The following is a 16,279-nucleotide window of genomic DNA, read 5'->3' as shown; positions in this document are numbered from 1 at the left end:
TTTCTTTGGCTGCAGCATGTTGTGAACTGTCTCTTTCTTGGATGGAGGACAGAGAGGGGTATGCGAGTGTGTATAGAATCTAGCCTTCTCATTGCTAGAATCGTTGATCCGCTCACTTTTCATAGAATCATAGAGTTGTAGGGCTGGAAGGTATCTCAAGGGTCATCTAGTCCAACCCCCAATGTGGGGCTCCAACCCATGACCCTGAGATTAAGAGTCTCATGCTCTACAGACTGAGCTATCCCAGGTTCAAAAGTATGCAGCCTTCTGCTTGAAAAAGGTTCCTTTGACCCTGCCCTATAGCACTGCTGAGAGGATGTAAAGCAATAAACAGAGGACCACAGGCTGCCTTGGATGCTTCTACTACACTCTCAGGTGTATTCAGATGCCGACTTACCTCAGACAGGCTGCTGTTTTTCTACCAAGCCCCTTTTGGTCCTTTCTGTCAGAAAGCCTGTGGTTTGCAATTACCTTTCCTGTGAGCTTCCCTCCAGCGCACCATTGTGTGCCTTCTCTAATTTCTGGATTATTTCATCTTTTTCCTCTTCACTCAGCGAAATACTTCCAAACTAAAAAGCAGGAAGAGTGATGACACCGATAAACACCCGATTAAGGAAAGGTAACAATACTGTATTTTCCCGTGTTTAAGACTATATTTCCCTCCAATTTTTTTAAGTTTAAAATTGGGGGTCGTCTTATACCCAGAATGTTGCAATTATTTATTTCTTAATTTTGGGCTCAAAAAATAGGGATCGTCTTATACATGGGGGCGTTTTATACACAGGAAAATACAGTAATTCTGTGAAGTGAAAGCTATGTTCCCTCCATGAAGCACACTAAGCAAACCCATGCCCAAACAAGGGACCGCCCAGAAGTATATTCCTTATGTAGGACTGCCAGATTACCTCTTGAAGGCATTGCCTGCTCCTTGGGGGGGGGGGACACACTTGTGTGGAAGTATGTGTGTACACACTTACTTGTGTGCACACACATACACAGACCATGGGTTCCATTGTGTCAGGTCCTATTTTAAAATAGGGAAATATTGTCCCAGCACCAATAACTACGACGAACCCCAAAATTTCTCTCCCAGAAACAGTGCTTGTCGGGAGTAAGTCCATTATGGCCCCAACCCACACTGAGTAAGGCAGTGACCCACTGTTGGGGGTGTGACAAAATGTGAGGGTTTCACTTCAAAAAGTTTACAAAACAATAGCAAAACTCTGGCATTGGAACCCAGGCTTGAAGTATTTCTTGATGTGCTTCCTGCAATTGTGTTTTGGGGTGATAGCTATGACCCTAGCTTTGAGTAGCAATTGCTCAGTTGGAGGGGTGCTGCAAAACATGGGGTTTTTGCTACCAAGTGCTGCAAAACAACTGCAAAGGTTTGGCACTAGTTTGGAGCAGATCCTAAATTTTGGGGTTCATAGTTCAGTCTGTTCTCATTTCAGAGCCATTAACACCTAAACAAAGTCTATCTTCCTCTGAATTTCACTGGAGTAAGGGAACTTGAACAACAACAAGGTGCAAAGTGTGATTACAGGCAAACTGTAAGCAGGCAAACTAAGATGGTACACTTAATAAGATCATACTGGTTGCTTCTAAGGCTGCTTCATTCAACTGAGATGAGCTATATAGTGCTGTGCTAGATGGCGGTGTTTCTGTATGTGGGTTTTGAAGAGTCAAGTATCTAGCCCTCACACTCTTCTGGGTTCTCTTGTCTTCATGGCACTGACCTTATTAAAGGCATCTACAAAGCTTGTATGCTTTGGAATTCTCCGAAGCCGTAGATCACTTGTTTCTGATGTTACCTTTGTTCCTGTCTCTGACCAGAGCTACACAAGAGGGGGGGAAAGTCAGATACTATTAGTGCCTGCCAATCCCTTAAGTTAGAATTTATTTGTTGCATTTTCCAACTATTGATAGATCAGCCTTTCATGAATTTGTCTAGTCCCTTTTAAAAGGCATCTAAGCCAGTGACCATCACAACACATTAGGGGAGCAACCTCCAGAAATCAATTATGCATTGTGCAATGAAGTACTTCCTTTCATCTTTCACTGTATGACCAAACCTCTACCATGATGTGAGAGGGAAAGAAAAAACATCTACTTTCTCCACAGTGTGCATTCTTTCCTAAGTCCCATCTTAGTCACCTTGTATTCTAATCTTAAAAGCTCCAAGCATTTTAGACTTTCCTTTCGGGGGAGGTGGTCTAGTTCCCTGATCATTCTGGCTGCCCTATTCTGTAGCGTTTCCAGCTCTGCAGTGTACCACATTTTTCGCTCTATAGGACACACTTTTTCCCCTCCAAAAATTAAGGGGAAATGTGTGTGCGTCCTATGGAGCGAATACAGGAACCTTGGCTTCAGCGATAGCAATGCGAAGCCTCCAAAGCGCAGAGGGAGCGCTCCCTCTGCGCTCCAGAGGTTTCATGTTGCTTTTGCTGAAGCCTGGAGAGCGAGAGGGGTCGCACTTTTTCCCCTCCAAAAATTAAGGGGAAATGTGTGTGTGTCCTATGGAGCGAATGCAGGATCCTTGGCTTCAGCGATAGCAACGTGAAGCCTCCGGAGCGCAGCAGGAGCTCCCGCTGTGCTCCGGAGGCTTTGGGTTCCTTTTGCTGAAGCCGGGAGAGCAAGACTCTCCTGGCTTCAGCAGAGAGGGAGAGCTGCGCAGCGCCCCTTCAGCCAAGCGGGAGGAGAAATGGAAGGGGCTCCGTTTCTCCTGCCGCTTCGCTGAAGGGGCGCTGAGCAGAGAGGGGGAGAACATTTTTTTCTTGTTCTCCCCCTCTAAAACAAGGTGCGTCCTATGGTCAGGTGCTTCCTATAGAGCGAAAAATATGGTATATATTTTTCTTTTTCTTTCTTTCTTTCTTTCTTTTTTAGATGGGGTGATCAGAGCTGTATACTGTATTCCCAGTTCCACCTTATATTTGTATAAAGGTGCTAGGACTAAACCTCAATCCACCTGGTAGACCAGTTGTTTTAAGACTGAAAAGAGTGAAAAGAGTGAAAAGAACAATGGGATAAGCCATACGTTTCTGCAGTGATGGGGAGCGGGGGGCACATGGGAAGCAAGGATGGGACAAAGGAGGTAGTAGGAGACAATAAGCGACAGAAAAGGCAAGGGCAATGCCTTAGCAGAGCTTGGCCAGAGGGAAAAGACTGATTCAGTTGTAAATGCAACCAATCTGTAAGGCCTGGGACTCAACAGCCATCATAGAGCAGAATCAAGTATTTTTGGCAAATGCTCAGGATCTTATAAGTGGTGATGTTTTGTGACTGGAGTTACATTATATTTTGCCTTTTTGAAAAATATTTTATTCTGATCATTTGGGATGAAGCAGGCTATATATTGAAACAAAATACAAGTGAAATAGCATATGTCAGCACTCTGCATAATCTGGGGCTTTGATGTGTTTGCTTTAGAGAAGAAAAACAGGCATCAAACTTTTTGCAAGCAATGAGTGCCCCCTACTGGCCAGTTATTGCAATTAATCTAGGGTCTACAGTAACAGTACTGTACTTTTAAAGATGGGTTGCCATCATCTGAGAAAGAGAGAGGGGTATTAGTACTGATACAGACACAAATTGAGAAAAGAGGGATATAAGTGTGTGAGAGAGTGTGTTAGTTCTAGGACAAGTTACTTTAATGTCATACACACAGGAAATAACAGAAGTTTTAACCCAGGCAGGGTGGGGCAGCTGTTTTTGTTTTTAAAATGAAGGATGCCACACTGCCATAACAAAACCTGAGTAGGTCAAACACTGTTCAGGCACAACACACACACACAGAGAGAGAGAGAGAGAGAGAGAGAGAGAGAGAGAGAGAGAGACCATAAAGCCAGTCTATTGGTCTACTTAGCCCTTTTACAACATATTAACCAAGGCAGCTCCCTGATTTGATATATAGACACTACAACTGTGAAAATGAATGTGGCTTACAGTCACTATGTTAAAAGTGTTGAACTTGGATCTGAGTTCCTATCACAGCTCAGTTCAGCGGTTGAACCCAAGTGCCCTTTGACAAGTCATAATCCCTCAGCCTTTATTTTTCAGGAAAACCCATTAAACAAGGATTTGCCTCAGAAGGCGGTTATACTTATGAACCCTTATTAACCTATTATACTAAGATGGTGTGCTTCTGAGGCTGCTTCATTCAACTGAGATGGACTATATAGTATTGTGCTAGATGGCGGTGTTTCTGTATGTGGGTTTTGAGGAGTCAAGTATCTAGCCCTCACGCTCTTCTGGGTTCTCTTGTCTTCATGGCACTGACCTTATGAAAGGCATTCAAAAAGCTTGTGTGCTTTGGAATTCCCATCAGCCCAGCAAGCAGGGCCAACAGCCGGGGATAGTGGGAGTTGTAGTCTGAAACATTTGAAGGGTACAAGGTGGAGAAGACTGCTGTGATAGAGGTGCTTCTTTTCAAGATTCCAGACAGCCTATCAAATGTGTCCTCCTCCAGAAACCTAAAAATTATAGTCATGTGGAGATATGCATGCTCATGCCCCACACAGGCCCCTCTCCAATGCTATTGATGCATTAGGGGCGTGCCTTCAGCAGGGTGAGGGTTGTGGGTCATGGAGATTGCCAACACACATTCAGCAGACTGCCTCTCTGCACACTTGGTCCCTAATGCATGAATAGCAATAGAATCATAGAACTGTAGAGGGTCAACTACTCCAACCCCCTGCAATGCAGAATCGTTTGCCCAACATGGGGATCAAACCCACAACCCTGAGTTTGAGAGACTCATGCTCTACCGACTGAGCTACCCCAAATCAGGGAAGGGATTATGCAGGGCAGAGGCGTTTGCACAGGGTGAACATGCACAATCCAGATCTCTTGACTGCTTAGAAGCTTCTCACGGGCCAGCCTATGAAATTCGATGCTGAATTTGATGAACCTTGAGCAGGGCTCTTCTTAGGCTCTTATTCAATGCCCCTTCAGCTCAGCTGCAGCCTCAAGGTGTCCTCCTTCTCTTGCCTTGCTTTGACGCTGCAGCTTATGTAAGCAGTTATGTAAGTTCTGGACTTTTTCTGAATCTTTTAAAACTCATTTCTTTTACTAAGTTGGCTCACAAAGTCTCCATCCAGGAATCATCATCCCCATTAAGAAGTATGGTGCTGGGGTGCTGGTCTTTTTCTTTACTGTCGGAACAGCGCACTCTAAAGAAGCATGGAGGCTCTCTGCACAAGAGCCTGCGGTGTCCCTGGGCACATGATTTGTAAAATACGGGTTTGCTCTCGCCTGCTCTGCTCCCTCTCCTCCCATTAGCCACTTGGCTGCTCTGTGCACACCTCTCTGTCTCTCTGAAATGATGTCAAGATAATGAAGTAATTGCTTTGACCCAATCTCACACCTCTCCTAACCTTTCCTGTTAAGCTGCCATTGTGGAGCTGCTTAGACTTTCCTCTGGGCTTTGAGTTACTGACATCTCTGAGGGACAAAGCTTCACTTTGGCCCAGGAGCTTTCCCTGTTTCTCACATGAGCTTTCTACAGCTCAGCGTTGCCCAGGCAGCCATGGGCAACAAGAGTGAGTCATTGACTGGGAGAAGGGCAAAGACATCTGCCCCCTGATCTCTAATTGATGCTCACAATAAACCCACAGAGTGCTGAGACGGAGCTATATTTTTTTCTTGGTTTCAGTCCTTCTCATGGGACTGCATGCACTCACTGGCAGAGGAAGAGGAGTGCAGGGGGAGTCCCCCCCCCCCGCACTGGGCACCCCGCCCCCAGGACATGCTCCAGCCCCACCCCTGCCTGCTCTCAGCCCCCCCGCCCCCGGTGCTGGAGCATGAAGCTCCGCCACTGCATGCACTCTCCTTTGTGGGTTTGTGGTTTGTGGTGCACTTGATATGAAAAGCTTCAGTGGCATCCCAGCTACAACCATTTATTATTTTATTACATTTATATACAACCTTTATGTACAAGGATGGTGTACGTGGTTCTCCTCCTCCCCATTTCATCCTCACAACAACCCAGTGAGCTTGGTTCGGCTAAGAGATGGGGACTGGCCCTGGAGCTTCAGGGCTGAAGGAAGCCTGCTTTCGCAAGTCCTAGTCCAACACCCTAACCAGTGGGTGCATGGGAGTTCCTGCCAGGGTGGCCATTTAAGCAACGTGGGCTTGCTGTTTAAGAGGGGCATTTGCAGTAAGTGCAAACTGACAATACTCTGCTACTACTGATGTCACGTGGTGGTTTTGACAAGTTTTGGGTCTTGATGCTGCTGTCCTGTGCTTGCTTTCTTTTTAAAAGTGGTTTAGCTCTTCTACATTTTCTTCAGTTGTTTACATATAAACTGTACAGTCATTCGCTGATAGAGGAAGGCAGGTCTGTTGTGAAAGGAACATTAGGAAATACTGTAAAAGAGAGAGAGAAAGGGAGAGAGAGAGAGAGAGAGAGAGAGAGAGAGAGCGCAAGAGGCTTCCATCTCTGTTCCAGTTCTTTGGGATATCATTCTGCATCTAGCACAGCCAGGACTTTTCCCTGCTGACTGCACTAATAAATCACCAGCTAGTGAGTCCATTTGCAGCTCCTGCAGTTTCATCTCATTTGAATCCTGATGCATGAAGAATGCCTAGTATTCTGTTTCTGGCCTCAAATGTTTTCCCAGCATCTAGCCAACCCCCTAGCATACCAACACTGCACCAATCCTCTGCTTCTCATTGCCTCCCTCCCTTCTGGTGATTGACAGGAGGCACACACTTGCATTAAACAAGGGATTTATGGTGCGGTGTGAGCCAGTTTAAAAAACACACACACCGAAAAGCCTTCAAAATACTACTTTTTGTAGCAGTCTCCAAAAGCCTTTCTTCCCCAGGGTTAGGCATCATAAATGCCAGTTGCATGCTATAAATGCTTCATAGCGCAGGGGTCAGCAACCTTTTTCAGCCATGGGCCGGTCCACCATCCCTCAGACCATGTAGTGGGCCAGACTATATTCTGGGGGGGGGGGGAATGAATGAATTCCTATGCCCCACAAATAACCCAGAGATGCATTTTAAATAAAAGGACACATTCTATTCATGTAAAAACACGCTGATGCCCAGACCATCCGTGGGCCAGATTGAGAAGGCGATTGGGCCACATCCGGCCCCCGGGACTTGGGTTGCCTACCCCTGTCCTAGCGTCACGTCGCCCCCCCCCCATATACTGGCATTTTTCAGAATTGCTATGCTGAGAACACACCAGCAAAGTAGTGAGGCAACAGGCAGCATTCTTGCCAAAGAAAAATATACATGTGGTAGATAAAGTTCAGGATTGGATAAAAATTCAGCCAATGGCTGGAAACAGAAAATAATTTGAAGTGGAATGGAGGAACTGATGATGGGCTACGTACGTATTTCTTGCTTCAAAAATCTGTTTGAACATAAATAATTGTGTGGGACACAAGAAATGTCTATGTGCACCCCCCCCCCCGTAGGTACAGCTCTGCGTACCACCTTCGTCTCTTTCAAAAACTGTTGCCTTACATCAGCAACTTGTAAAACCAGAAGCAGCAGCAAGAATATATGCAGTGGGTTATATCCAATGTTAGTCACACTCAGTAGAAGCCATGAAATCAATGAGCCTACTTCAAGTATGACTTAGCTGGATATCACCGAATGATTATACTTCTGTGACTTACTTATTATTAAATGTAAAATAAAAATACTGCATTCTACTGATTTTCAGTACAGTGCATCAGAGAGTATGCATTGTAGCTCCTACCTCGAAGCACTCGCATGCTAATTTGGCCCCTTCATCCAATGAAGCGCTAGACTCGGCGTCTGATTCGTCATCCGTCTTTCTTGAGGGGGGTTTTGCTGCCTTTTGCAAATACATAACCTGCATTTTTGTCTTTGCAAGTTTATCTTCCATCACTTTTATCTCCTTTTGAAAAATAAAAAGGGAATGATGGACAAGAGAAATAATGGAAATTAGAGGCTTATCAAAAAGCAAAGGCCCAAATTATCTGCCAGCAAAAGAAAAACCAGCAAAAGACAGGCCTCATTTAAAGTTTATTCCAGGATAATGCTTCTTTCCTTGTTCCACTGATTTCACTAATATTCCCAGCTACTGAGATGAGTCTGCATGATCACAGATAAAATGGTTGTATTTCTTTTTAAAGATTCTTGGGATTTCAGCAGATGTTAAACTCATAAACTCAAACTGCAAAGCATATATGCTGAAAGAGCCTATTAAATATTAGGCCAGGAGCCTGCAGTTAACAGCCTGGTGCTATGCATATTTACTCGGAAGTAAGTTTCACCAAGTTCTGTAGGGTTTACACCTAGGCAAGTGTACATAGTATTGCAGTACATAGAGTGTACAAAGCAGAGTGTACAAAAACATCCAGTTTTTAAAATTATTTAATTATTTTTATTTATTGAATTTATATTCTGCCCTATACCCGGAGGTCTCAGGGTGGTTCACAGAAAAGGTCTGTCACCTCCAGTTCAGACCCCATGAGCATCTACTTGAAATTTATATATTTTTTGCTCCAACATACATCACTTGATACTTGTTTACATTGGAGATATAAGGCCTTTTCATAAGTGACTCTGGAATAGGTCTCACATGGCTGTTAATGAGAGCTAGAAAGTCGAAGAAAGGCAGTTTTGGATCAAGTGTACAATCGTCAACATCTGTTTCTCATTATTTTTATGAATATGTGAAATACAAAAAACCATCGTAAGTGTTATGCCCAAATGAGAACACACTCTGGCAAAACAAATGTATGTTGACAATAAGGCAAGTGAAAAAGGAATTTGGGAAGCACATTGCTAGAAATATTAAAATCAACCAGGAGAAATTATGAAAATATGCCAGGGAGCAGATTGAACCCTAAATTGACAAGAGAGTGAAAGGTGTACTGAAGGTAAGTAAGGAGATTGCATAGAATCTAAAATTTACATCCATCGTCTCTAGAGAAAATATAAGACAGATACCTAATCCTGAACTGACATTTTCAGGGCAAAGTCCTTAAGAACTGACTCAAATAGACATGAAAAGACATAGGCCTTACTAACAAATTAAAAATTAGCAAATTACTAGGTGCAGTCAGCATCCACCTGAAAGCTGGAATTTTTTAAAAAAAAGAATCCAGGAGGAATCCTGGGAATCAACAGCATGATCCCTGACCCAGCAAGATTTGCCTTGCCTATCTTCTGGTCCATTTTTCAATATCGCTGTTTGTTTACTTTGTTCTTTAAATTGCCACTTGGAGGTGTTTGTGACAATCTGGCCTGTCAAAAAGGCCACCCAGTGTTACTGTGTCTGTTACTCATTCACCTCCTCATGGTTCTTCTTGATAGTCTTCATCTCATCATTCAGCTGGTCAACTTCTGCTTGAAGACCTTCTTCCTTTGGGCTCCTGCAAACAAGCGGAATTAAAACTTTGCTTCAATTTTTCAGCTGTGTTTGGAGAAAAAGAAATCCACTAACATACACATTAGCTTATCTCAGAAACTGATAGTTTCCTATGCTCTGTGATCTATACTTCTTAATGAAGAGACTCTTCTTAGAAACCCTAATGATATTCTGCCCTGAAACTGAAGTCCCTGTGAAACTGAGTTTTCCCTGGATCCTCAAGATCCTACTAAATATGGCAGGATATAATTAAAAATAAAAACAGCAGTTTGCGTTCACAAAGTGGAGCATTAGGAATACATTTAAATGGGTGTGTGTTTGTGGAAGAGTGATGACAAAGGCAACAGCAAAATCCATGGCAATCAGAATTATATAATAGAATAAAGGGAAACTTTGATTTGTACTACTGAAATACAGGCAACTCCCCATTTGCACGGGGGTTGTGTTCCAGGTCATTGTGCACTTGCATGAAATTGCTTGAAATTGAAAAAGCTGTGAGTGGCTGCATGTGATCCATAAACAAGGTGAGGTTTGATATAACCTGCCTGTCCTTTCTCTGATCTGATACTGATGAGCACGCCAAGTTGGTAAAAATTGAAGTCTGAGCACATTTTCTCTTCTGAGAACCTTGCTCTGGTTGCTCCCTGCACCGGTTGTGGCTTGCCTCCTCTTGACATCCCCTCTCCAGGACTGATGTCATGCCTTGTGGGATAGCAGCCTACAATTTATATAGGAACATTGCTTCAAGGCAAGATGAACTCTTCCTTGGCTGTCAGTTCTTAACTGCACAGCTTAAACTCAAGCGTCAACTTAAATTCAGAAAAGCAAAGAAGGAAACCAGCAGGATTGATAAGCGAAGCCAGAAAACTATCTTGAGCAGTAGTAGATGTAGGGCTGTTACACATTTGCTGTGTGGAAATCTGATGGGCTTCCTTCACAGCAGCACTTCTGTTTTGTGGATTATCACAATTCCCCAGCCAGCACTCAAATGTAAGTTATGTTGCTGGGAAATGCGATTCTTGGCTTAGCTGGTGCATTCAGTGCTCTTAAGGTAAAGGTAAAGGGACCCCTGACCATTAGGTCCAGTCGTGACCGACTCTGGGGTTGCGGCGCTCATCTCGCTTTATTGGCCAAGGGAGCCGGTGTACAGCTTCTGGGTCATGTGGCCAGCATGACTAAGCTGCTTCTGGCGAACCAGAGCAGCGCACGCAAACGCCGTTTACCTTCCCGCCAGAGCGGTACCTAATTATCTACTTGCACTTTGACATGCTTTCGAACTGCTAGGTTGGCAGGAGCAGGGACCGAACAACGGGAGCTCACCCTGTTGCGGGGATTCGAACCGCCAACCTTCTGATCAGCAAGTCTTAGGCTCTGTGGTTTAACCCACAGCGCCACCCGCTTGCCTTACCAACAGCCATATAGAATGTGGTTGTGGAAGGGCCATGGATGGCTGTTGAATAGTACCTTTGTCGTGGCTGGGGGTGAGCAGCACAACTCCCTCACACCCAACCCATTTTGTGAGCTTTTACTTTTTAGGGGTGGTATTCTTTTGGTTTGTTTTTTTTAAAAAACTGTGGAACAAAGGAAGTTGCCTTATATTGAGTCAGACCATTGGTGCATCTACCTGAGTACTCTCTGCACTGACTGGCAGAAGCTTTCCAGGGTTTCAGACTGGGGGCAATCTTAACCCTACCTGAAGTTGCTATTAATTGAACCCAGAATCTTCTGTGTGTTGAGCAGGTGCTCTGCTACTGAACTACAGCCCATGCTGGTTGTTTGTTCATTTATAGCCTAAACCAGATTTTTTTATAATAATAATAATGATGATGATGATGATGATGATGAATTCTAACCTTTTCATGGCTAGGAAAAGCAGCCTAAATATCAAAATACTTTAGGGACCGTCTTCTCCTGTACAACTTCCTTGAATCATTAAGATGAATGAGAGTAGATATGCATACCTGGTTCTTCCTGCTTACAAAGTGAAGCTGTCCTCTGTCAGAGCCCAGAGCAGGACCTTAACGGTAGTGCTATATCCTGGGAACTACCTCCCAGAAGAGATCCCTTGCCTGAGCTCCATCCTTCTGTCATTTAGATGACAATCTCCTCGTCACTCGTCGGAGACATTAAAATGCCTACAACATTCTGGTGTGGCGGGTTTTCTTCAATTAACCACTCCATCTGTGTTAGAATCATAGATTTGGAAGGGACCCTGAGGATCATCTAGTCCAATGCTCTGCAATGCAGAGCAGCTGTCCCTTATGGGGATCAAACCTGCAACCTTGGCATTCTCAGCACCACGCTCTAACCAACTGAGCTATCCAGATGGTAAACAAAACTTGCTTGTTTCTGCCCAGGAAAGCATAAAGTTTTGAACTGATTTCACTGAGTGGTATATCTGTATGCACGTTTACTAATGGTTGCATTTATTTATTTTTAAAATAACTTTATTTCATTTGACTTATGATTGGCACCCAAACAAAATAAAAATTACCTGTGCTATCAACTGCACCAGATCTGCAGAAATCAGTAACCAAAGCTTATCGTGGCACAGAGAGAAGTAAGATCTCCTGTTCATGTTTACAGATCAAGTCATTTTTAAAGCTGGAGGTAAGAGTGCTTTAATAGCTAAGCATTTCAGATACTAGTGATTCTATACTACCACCACACTGGACTTACTTCTTATGGGCCAGATCAAAAGGGACCTTAGTCAGAGTTTCATAGCACAATAGATGTCCTGGAATCCTACCATTAAAAAAGGCTATTCTTATAACAGGCATTGTGGCTGCCCTTTGCCACATGCAGATTATTCATGTTCTGGATCACTAGGTTTGAATGGGTGCTTTGTTTCCCTTGCTTCCTTTGCAGAGGGAGAATGGCATTGTTTGTCCAGGGAATCATGGGATGGATTGCAAAGTATAACACTCCCTTCCACTCTCTCTCCTGAAAACAAGGAGAAAACTCAGCACAGGAGTAACTCTTTCTGCTGGAGAGGAGACTTGCAAATTTCGTACACAGACAGTTCTCTGCGTAGCAAGATGCATGACAAATAGGGATTTCACCTGGGGAACTAAGTCTGATGAGTCACAATTCTGACTCAGAGCCATTCTCTGAGTCTGAGACACCACACATAGAAGAAAGCAGTAGACTGAGATAGTAGAATTCAGAACTGGCACTGTTACAGGTGCCTTGTAATATCCATTCCACACTCTTAAGAAATTGATATTCTATTCTAATGTGGGAGCACTTACACTTCGGAACTCCCTGCCTAAGGACATCAGGCACCTTCACTGTACTCGTTATTCCACCTGCTTAAAATAGTTTTGTTCCAGTCTATCTAGACATAGAATCATAGAATTGTAGAGTTAGAAGGGACCCCAAGGGTCATCTAGTCATCCCCATGCAATGTAGGAATCTCAGCTAAAGCATCCATGACAAATGGCCATCCAACATGTAGAAGTTACATGCATTTTCTCTCCTTTTAGCTAGTGTTGATTTTACTATATCTTTTGCATGCTTTCATATGCTTGTTTTTAACCATTTACACTGATAATTTTAACGTCTTGTTTTATCCTTTTGCAAACCGCTTAGAGGATTTATATATGCACCTCCCATGCATCTCATGTTGCAAATGGTTTGCATCCAGATTACTGTGTGACTTTTGTAGCTCAGTTGCACACCAATGTGCAACTCATCTCTGGTGTAGTGGGGAATCACACAGGTCTGTCAACACACCAGAATGGAGCCAGTGTCAAACTATTAAAAAAATCCCAATACAGAAATAGCTTAACAATCCTACACATTATGATAATCTGTTAGAGAGATATATCCTTAAAAGTTTGGAAGAGCGTAGCACTAGCAGGAAGGTGGGTATGTGTATGGGGAATGACGTCTGCTTGCGCAACTGAACTTCCACACCATCTCCTCTCCATAGCCCCCAACCTGTTGTGGTGGTTTGCCCAACCCTCCAGAGCAACTTTAGAGGGTGTGATGGGGAGAAGGGAGAAAGTCCCACTGCATGAGTGGACCATGTTCCACACATGCAACAATTTTGTTGAATCCACCCAATATGTTAACCTTCAATAAATGACTTTAATCTGCAAATCATGTTTTTAATCCTACCTTTGCGAAAGGTGTTGAACCTTGCTTCCTATGGGCGCATCTGCACAATACCCTTTGCCCAGCACAGAATAAATCCTGCCCCTTCCAGCAAAGCAGCTCTTGCCCTAGGTGTTACCTGACAGCCACGGCCCTTCTTTTTCACCTGTAATTTTGCAAATGCTTTTCAGTAGGCACATACTCCAGTTTTGTAAAGCTTTATGTTGCTCACCTCCTAAGTGGCAGTTTTTGCCTTGACTTCACAAGTTGCTGCAAAATACAGCCAAGTCGGTCTGATTGATCTCTCCTGTTAGCATTTTTCAGTGCCATGATTTCCAGATCCCTCTGACGCAGCAGCATGAGCAGCGTTCGTGGATTTTCCATCAGGTCAGGGCTCAGCTGCGGAGAATGGGTTGCCCTGCAAAGGAAACAGAATGCTATGGTTTGTATGATGTATCCTGCAAGGCTGATTGCCGAAGAATTGATGCTTTTGAATTATGGTGCTGGAGGAGACTCTTGAGAGTCCCATGGACTGCAAGAAGATCAAACGCATCCATTCTGAAAGAAACCAGCCCTGAGTGCTCACTGGAAGGACAGATCCTGAAGCTGAGGCTCCAATACTTTGGCCACCTCATGAGAAGAGAAGACTCCCTGGAAAAGACCCTGATGTTGGGAAAGATGGAGGGCACAAGGAGAAGGGGACAACAGAGGACGAGATGGCTGGACAGTGTTCTCGAAGCTACCAGCATGAATTTGACCAAACTGCGGGAGGCAGTGGAAGACAGGAGTGCCTGGCGTGCTCTGGTCCATGGGGTCACGAAGAGTCGGACACAACTAAACGACTAAACAACACGACCACAATCCAGGGGGTTGTTTTAGGTGGGGAACCATTATACTTTGGCCACCTCATGAGAAGAGAAGACTCCCTGGAAAAGAACCTGATGTTGGGAAAGACTGAGGGCACAAGGAGAAGGGGACGACAGAGGATGAGATGGTTGGACAGTGTTCTCGAAGCTACAAACATGAGTCTGACCAAACTGCGGGAGGCAGTGGAAGACAGGAGTGCCTGGCGTTCTCTGGTCCATGGGGTCACGAAGAGTCGGACACGACTAAATGACTAAACAACAAACAACAACAATCCCGCAAGGAAGGCCACTTCTTGTCTTTTCTAAGCAGGTTTGAATTCTTTCGGAAACCTGTTTGAACAGAGAGTGGGGCAAAAGTACTGTTTATATGCAAAAACCTTTCGCAAAATTGTTGGCTGTCTCCAGTGAAGAAACTGTCATTTTTCCAGGATGGTTATATGTAGGTGATTTAAAGACATGTGAGGTAAGGGTTTTTGTTATGAGCCACAAGCAGTGTTTTGTTATCCTTCCTGCTGGATCTGTACTGTAATAAATCTTTGCTGGTTATCTGGAGGTTTCCAGTTCAAACATGCCATTTGAGGAGTAAAATACATCTATAACTATGGGTCAGAATTCTTACTTACCTGCCCATCTCTCTTAGAAGCAGACTGGTGCAGTTTTTCCCTGGTATTCTGAAACAAGTCTCTGATGCAGCAATAGAACAGTAGTGGTGGATTTATACTGGCCCATCCACACACCCTTCCTCATTATTCTGTTATGCTTCCCCAGTGCTAACACATTATTGCTATCTGGAGAGGCACTCTTGTGCTAGAGTGCAACAAAATCATAGAACTGTAGGGTTGGAAGTGGCTTCAGAACAGTATGTCTACCCCAAAATGTTTGCAGGCACAAACAGCATTAAAGGTGGGGGTAGGTATCTGTCGAATCATGGGCATGATTCGTGAATACCCAATAAAAAGGATGCCAGGAGGAGCCTTTATTTGCACTCATCTCTTTTCTATACCACTGTCAGGCGTCAGAGGATCCAACCCCCACGGTGGGTTGCCAGGAATGGATAAGACAAGGAAATTTCCTTACCAAATTGCCTTTTATTCAATATGCACAGAGAGAGGCTTAGAAATGCAGCCTCCTGGAAAATGGCATTGCTCCAAGTGAGTCTCCACCCGTCCCTCTCTCCCATTATGTCTCATCACTACAGGTGCTGAGATGTGCCCTCTGCTTCTGAGCTCTCTGCTCTTCTACTGTCAATGCCTGCCGGGTTCTGGGAGAGGGGGCATCTGGAATGCTTTCTAAAGACACTGTGTCCATCATCTGTCCCCCTCTGGTGCTGCTTCTTCCTCCTCTCCCATTATTTCTCAGCTTTTCCCCTCATCTGCCTCTGAGCTGTCATCTCCCTCAAACCCCTGCTGTAATTCTGAACTGTCTTCTTCTCTGGAAGGGTCAGGCTGGGGAGGCAGTCTCCGCCATTCCTCCTCTGCCCAGTCCCTGACAACCACTGTCTCTAAAGTTCAGTCTGCATCAAGTGTAGGAGCCTATGATCCTCCAGATGCTGCTGAACTACAACTACCATCACCCCTGATCTTTGGCTATGCTGCCTTGAGCTGATGGGAGTTGGAATCCAACCACACCTGGAAGACCACAGCTTAGCCACTCCCGGCCCACACATTCCATTCACCAGCTACTAGAGGAAACAGTTTGTATGTGGCTGCTGCTCCACTTTGGGGCCTTAGTATCTATGACTGGCTATCAGATGGGTCTGGTTCTCACCCACATATTAAACCTGTGTGTGGGCTGGATGGCTGCAAATGGGGAATCTTTAGCATGGTTGAATGCTCCTCCTTTTCCTTCAAACACATACACTCCCCTCTGCACAAAAAAGTAGATGTCAAAGGGGAAGGGATTCTAGTTCAGTATTATCCCTGGAATCCAATTTATATGTCTATGATTATTTTTGGTACTG

At 44.4% G+C, this 16,279-nt stretch overlaps 1 protein-coding gene across 1 annotated transcript in view; it reads right to left on the bottom strand.

The window, feature by feature from the left end:
* Nucleotides 1-16,279, bottom strand: part of LMNTD2 (lamin tail domain containing 2) — a 40,025-nt gene that overhangs the window by 18,177 nt on the left and 5,569 nt on the right. Inside the window, 5 exon segments of the mRNA XM_082192279.1 lie at nt 472-569; nt 1,737-1,835; nt 7,715-7,876; nt 9,278-9,359; nt 13,686-13,871. Coding sequence (XP_082048405.1) covers nt 472-569; nt 1,737-1,835; nt 7,715-7,876; nt 9,278-9,359; nt 13,686-13,871 — 627 coding nt within the window.

This window comes from Podarcis vaucheri (genome assembly GCF_965113315.1).
Source record: "Podarcis vaucheri genome assembly, chromosome: 1".
NCBI classification, from domain to species: domain Eukaryota; kingdom Metazoa; phylum Chordata; class Lepidosauria; order Squamata; family Lacertidae; genus Podarcis; species Podarcis vaucheri.
Note: the sequence above shows the minus strand (reverse complement) of the source record. Positions and strands in the feature narration are given on the sequence as shown.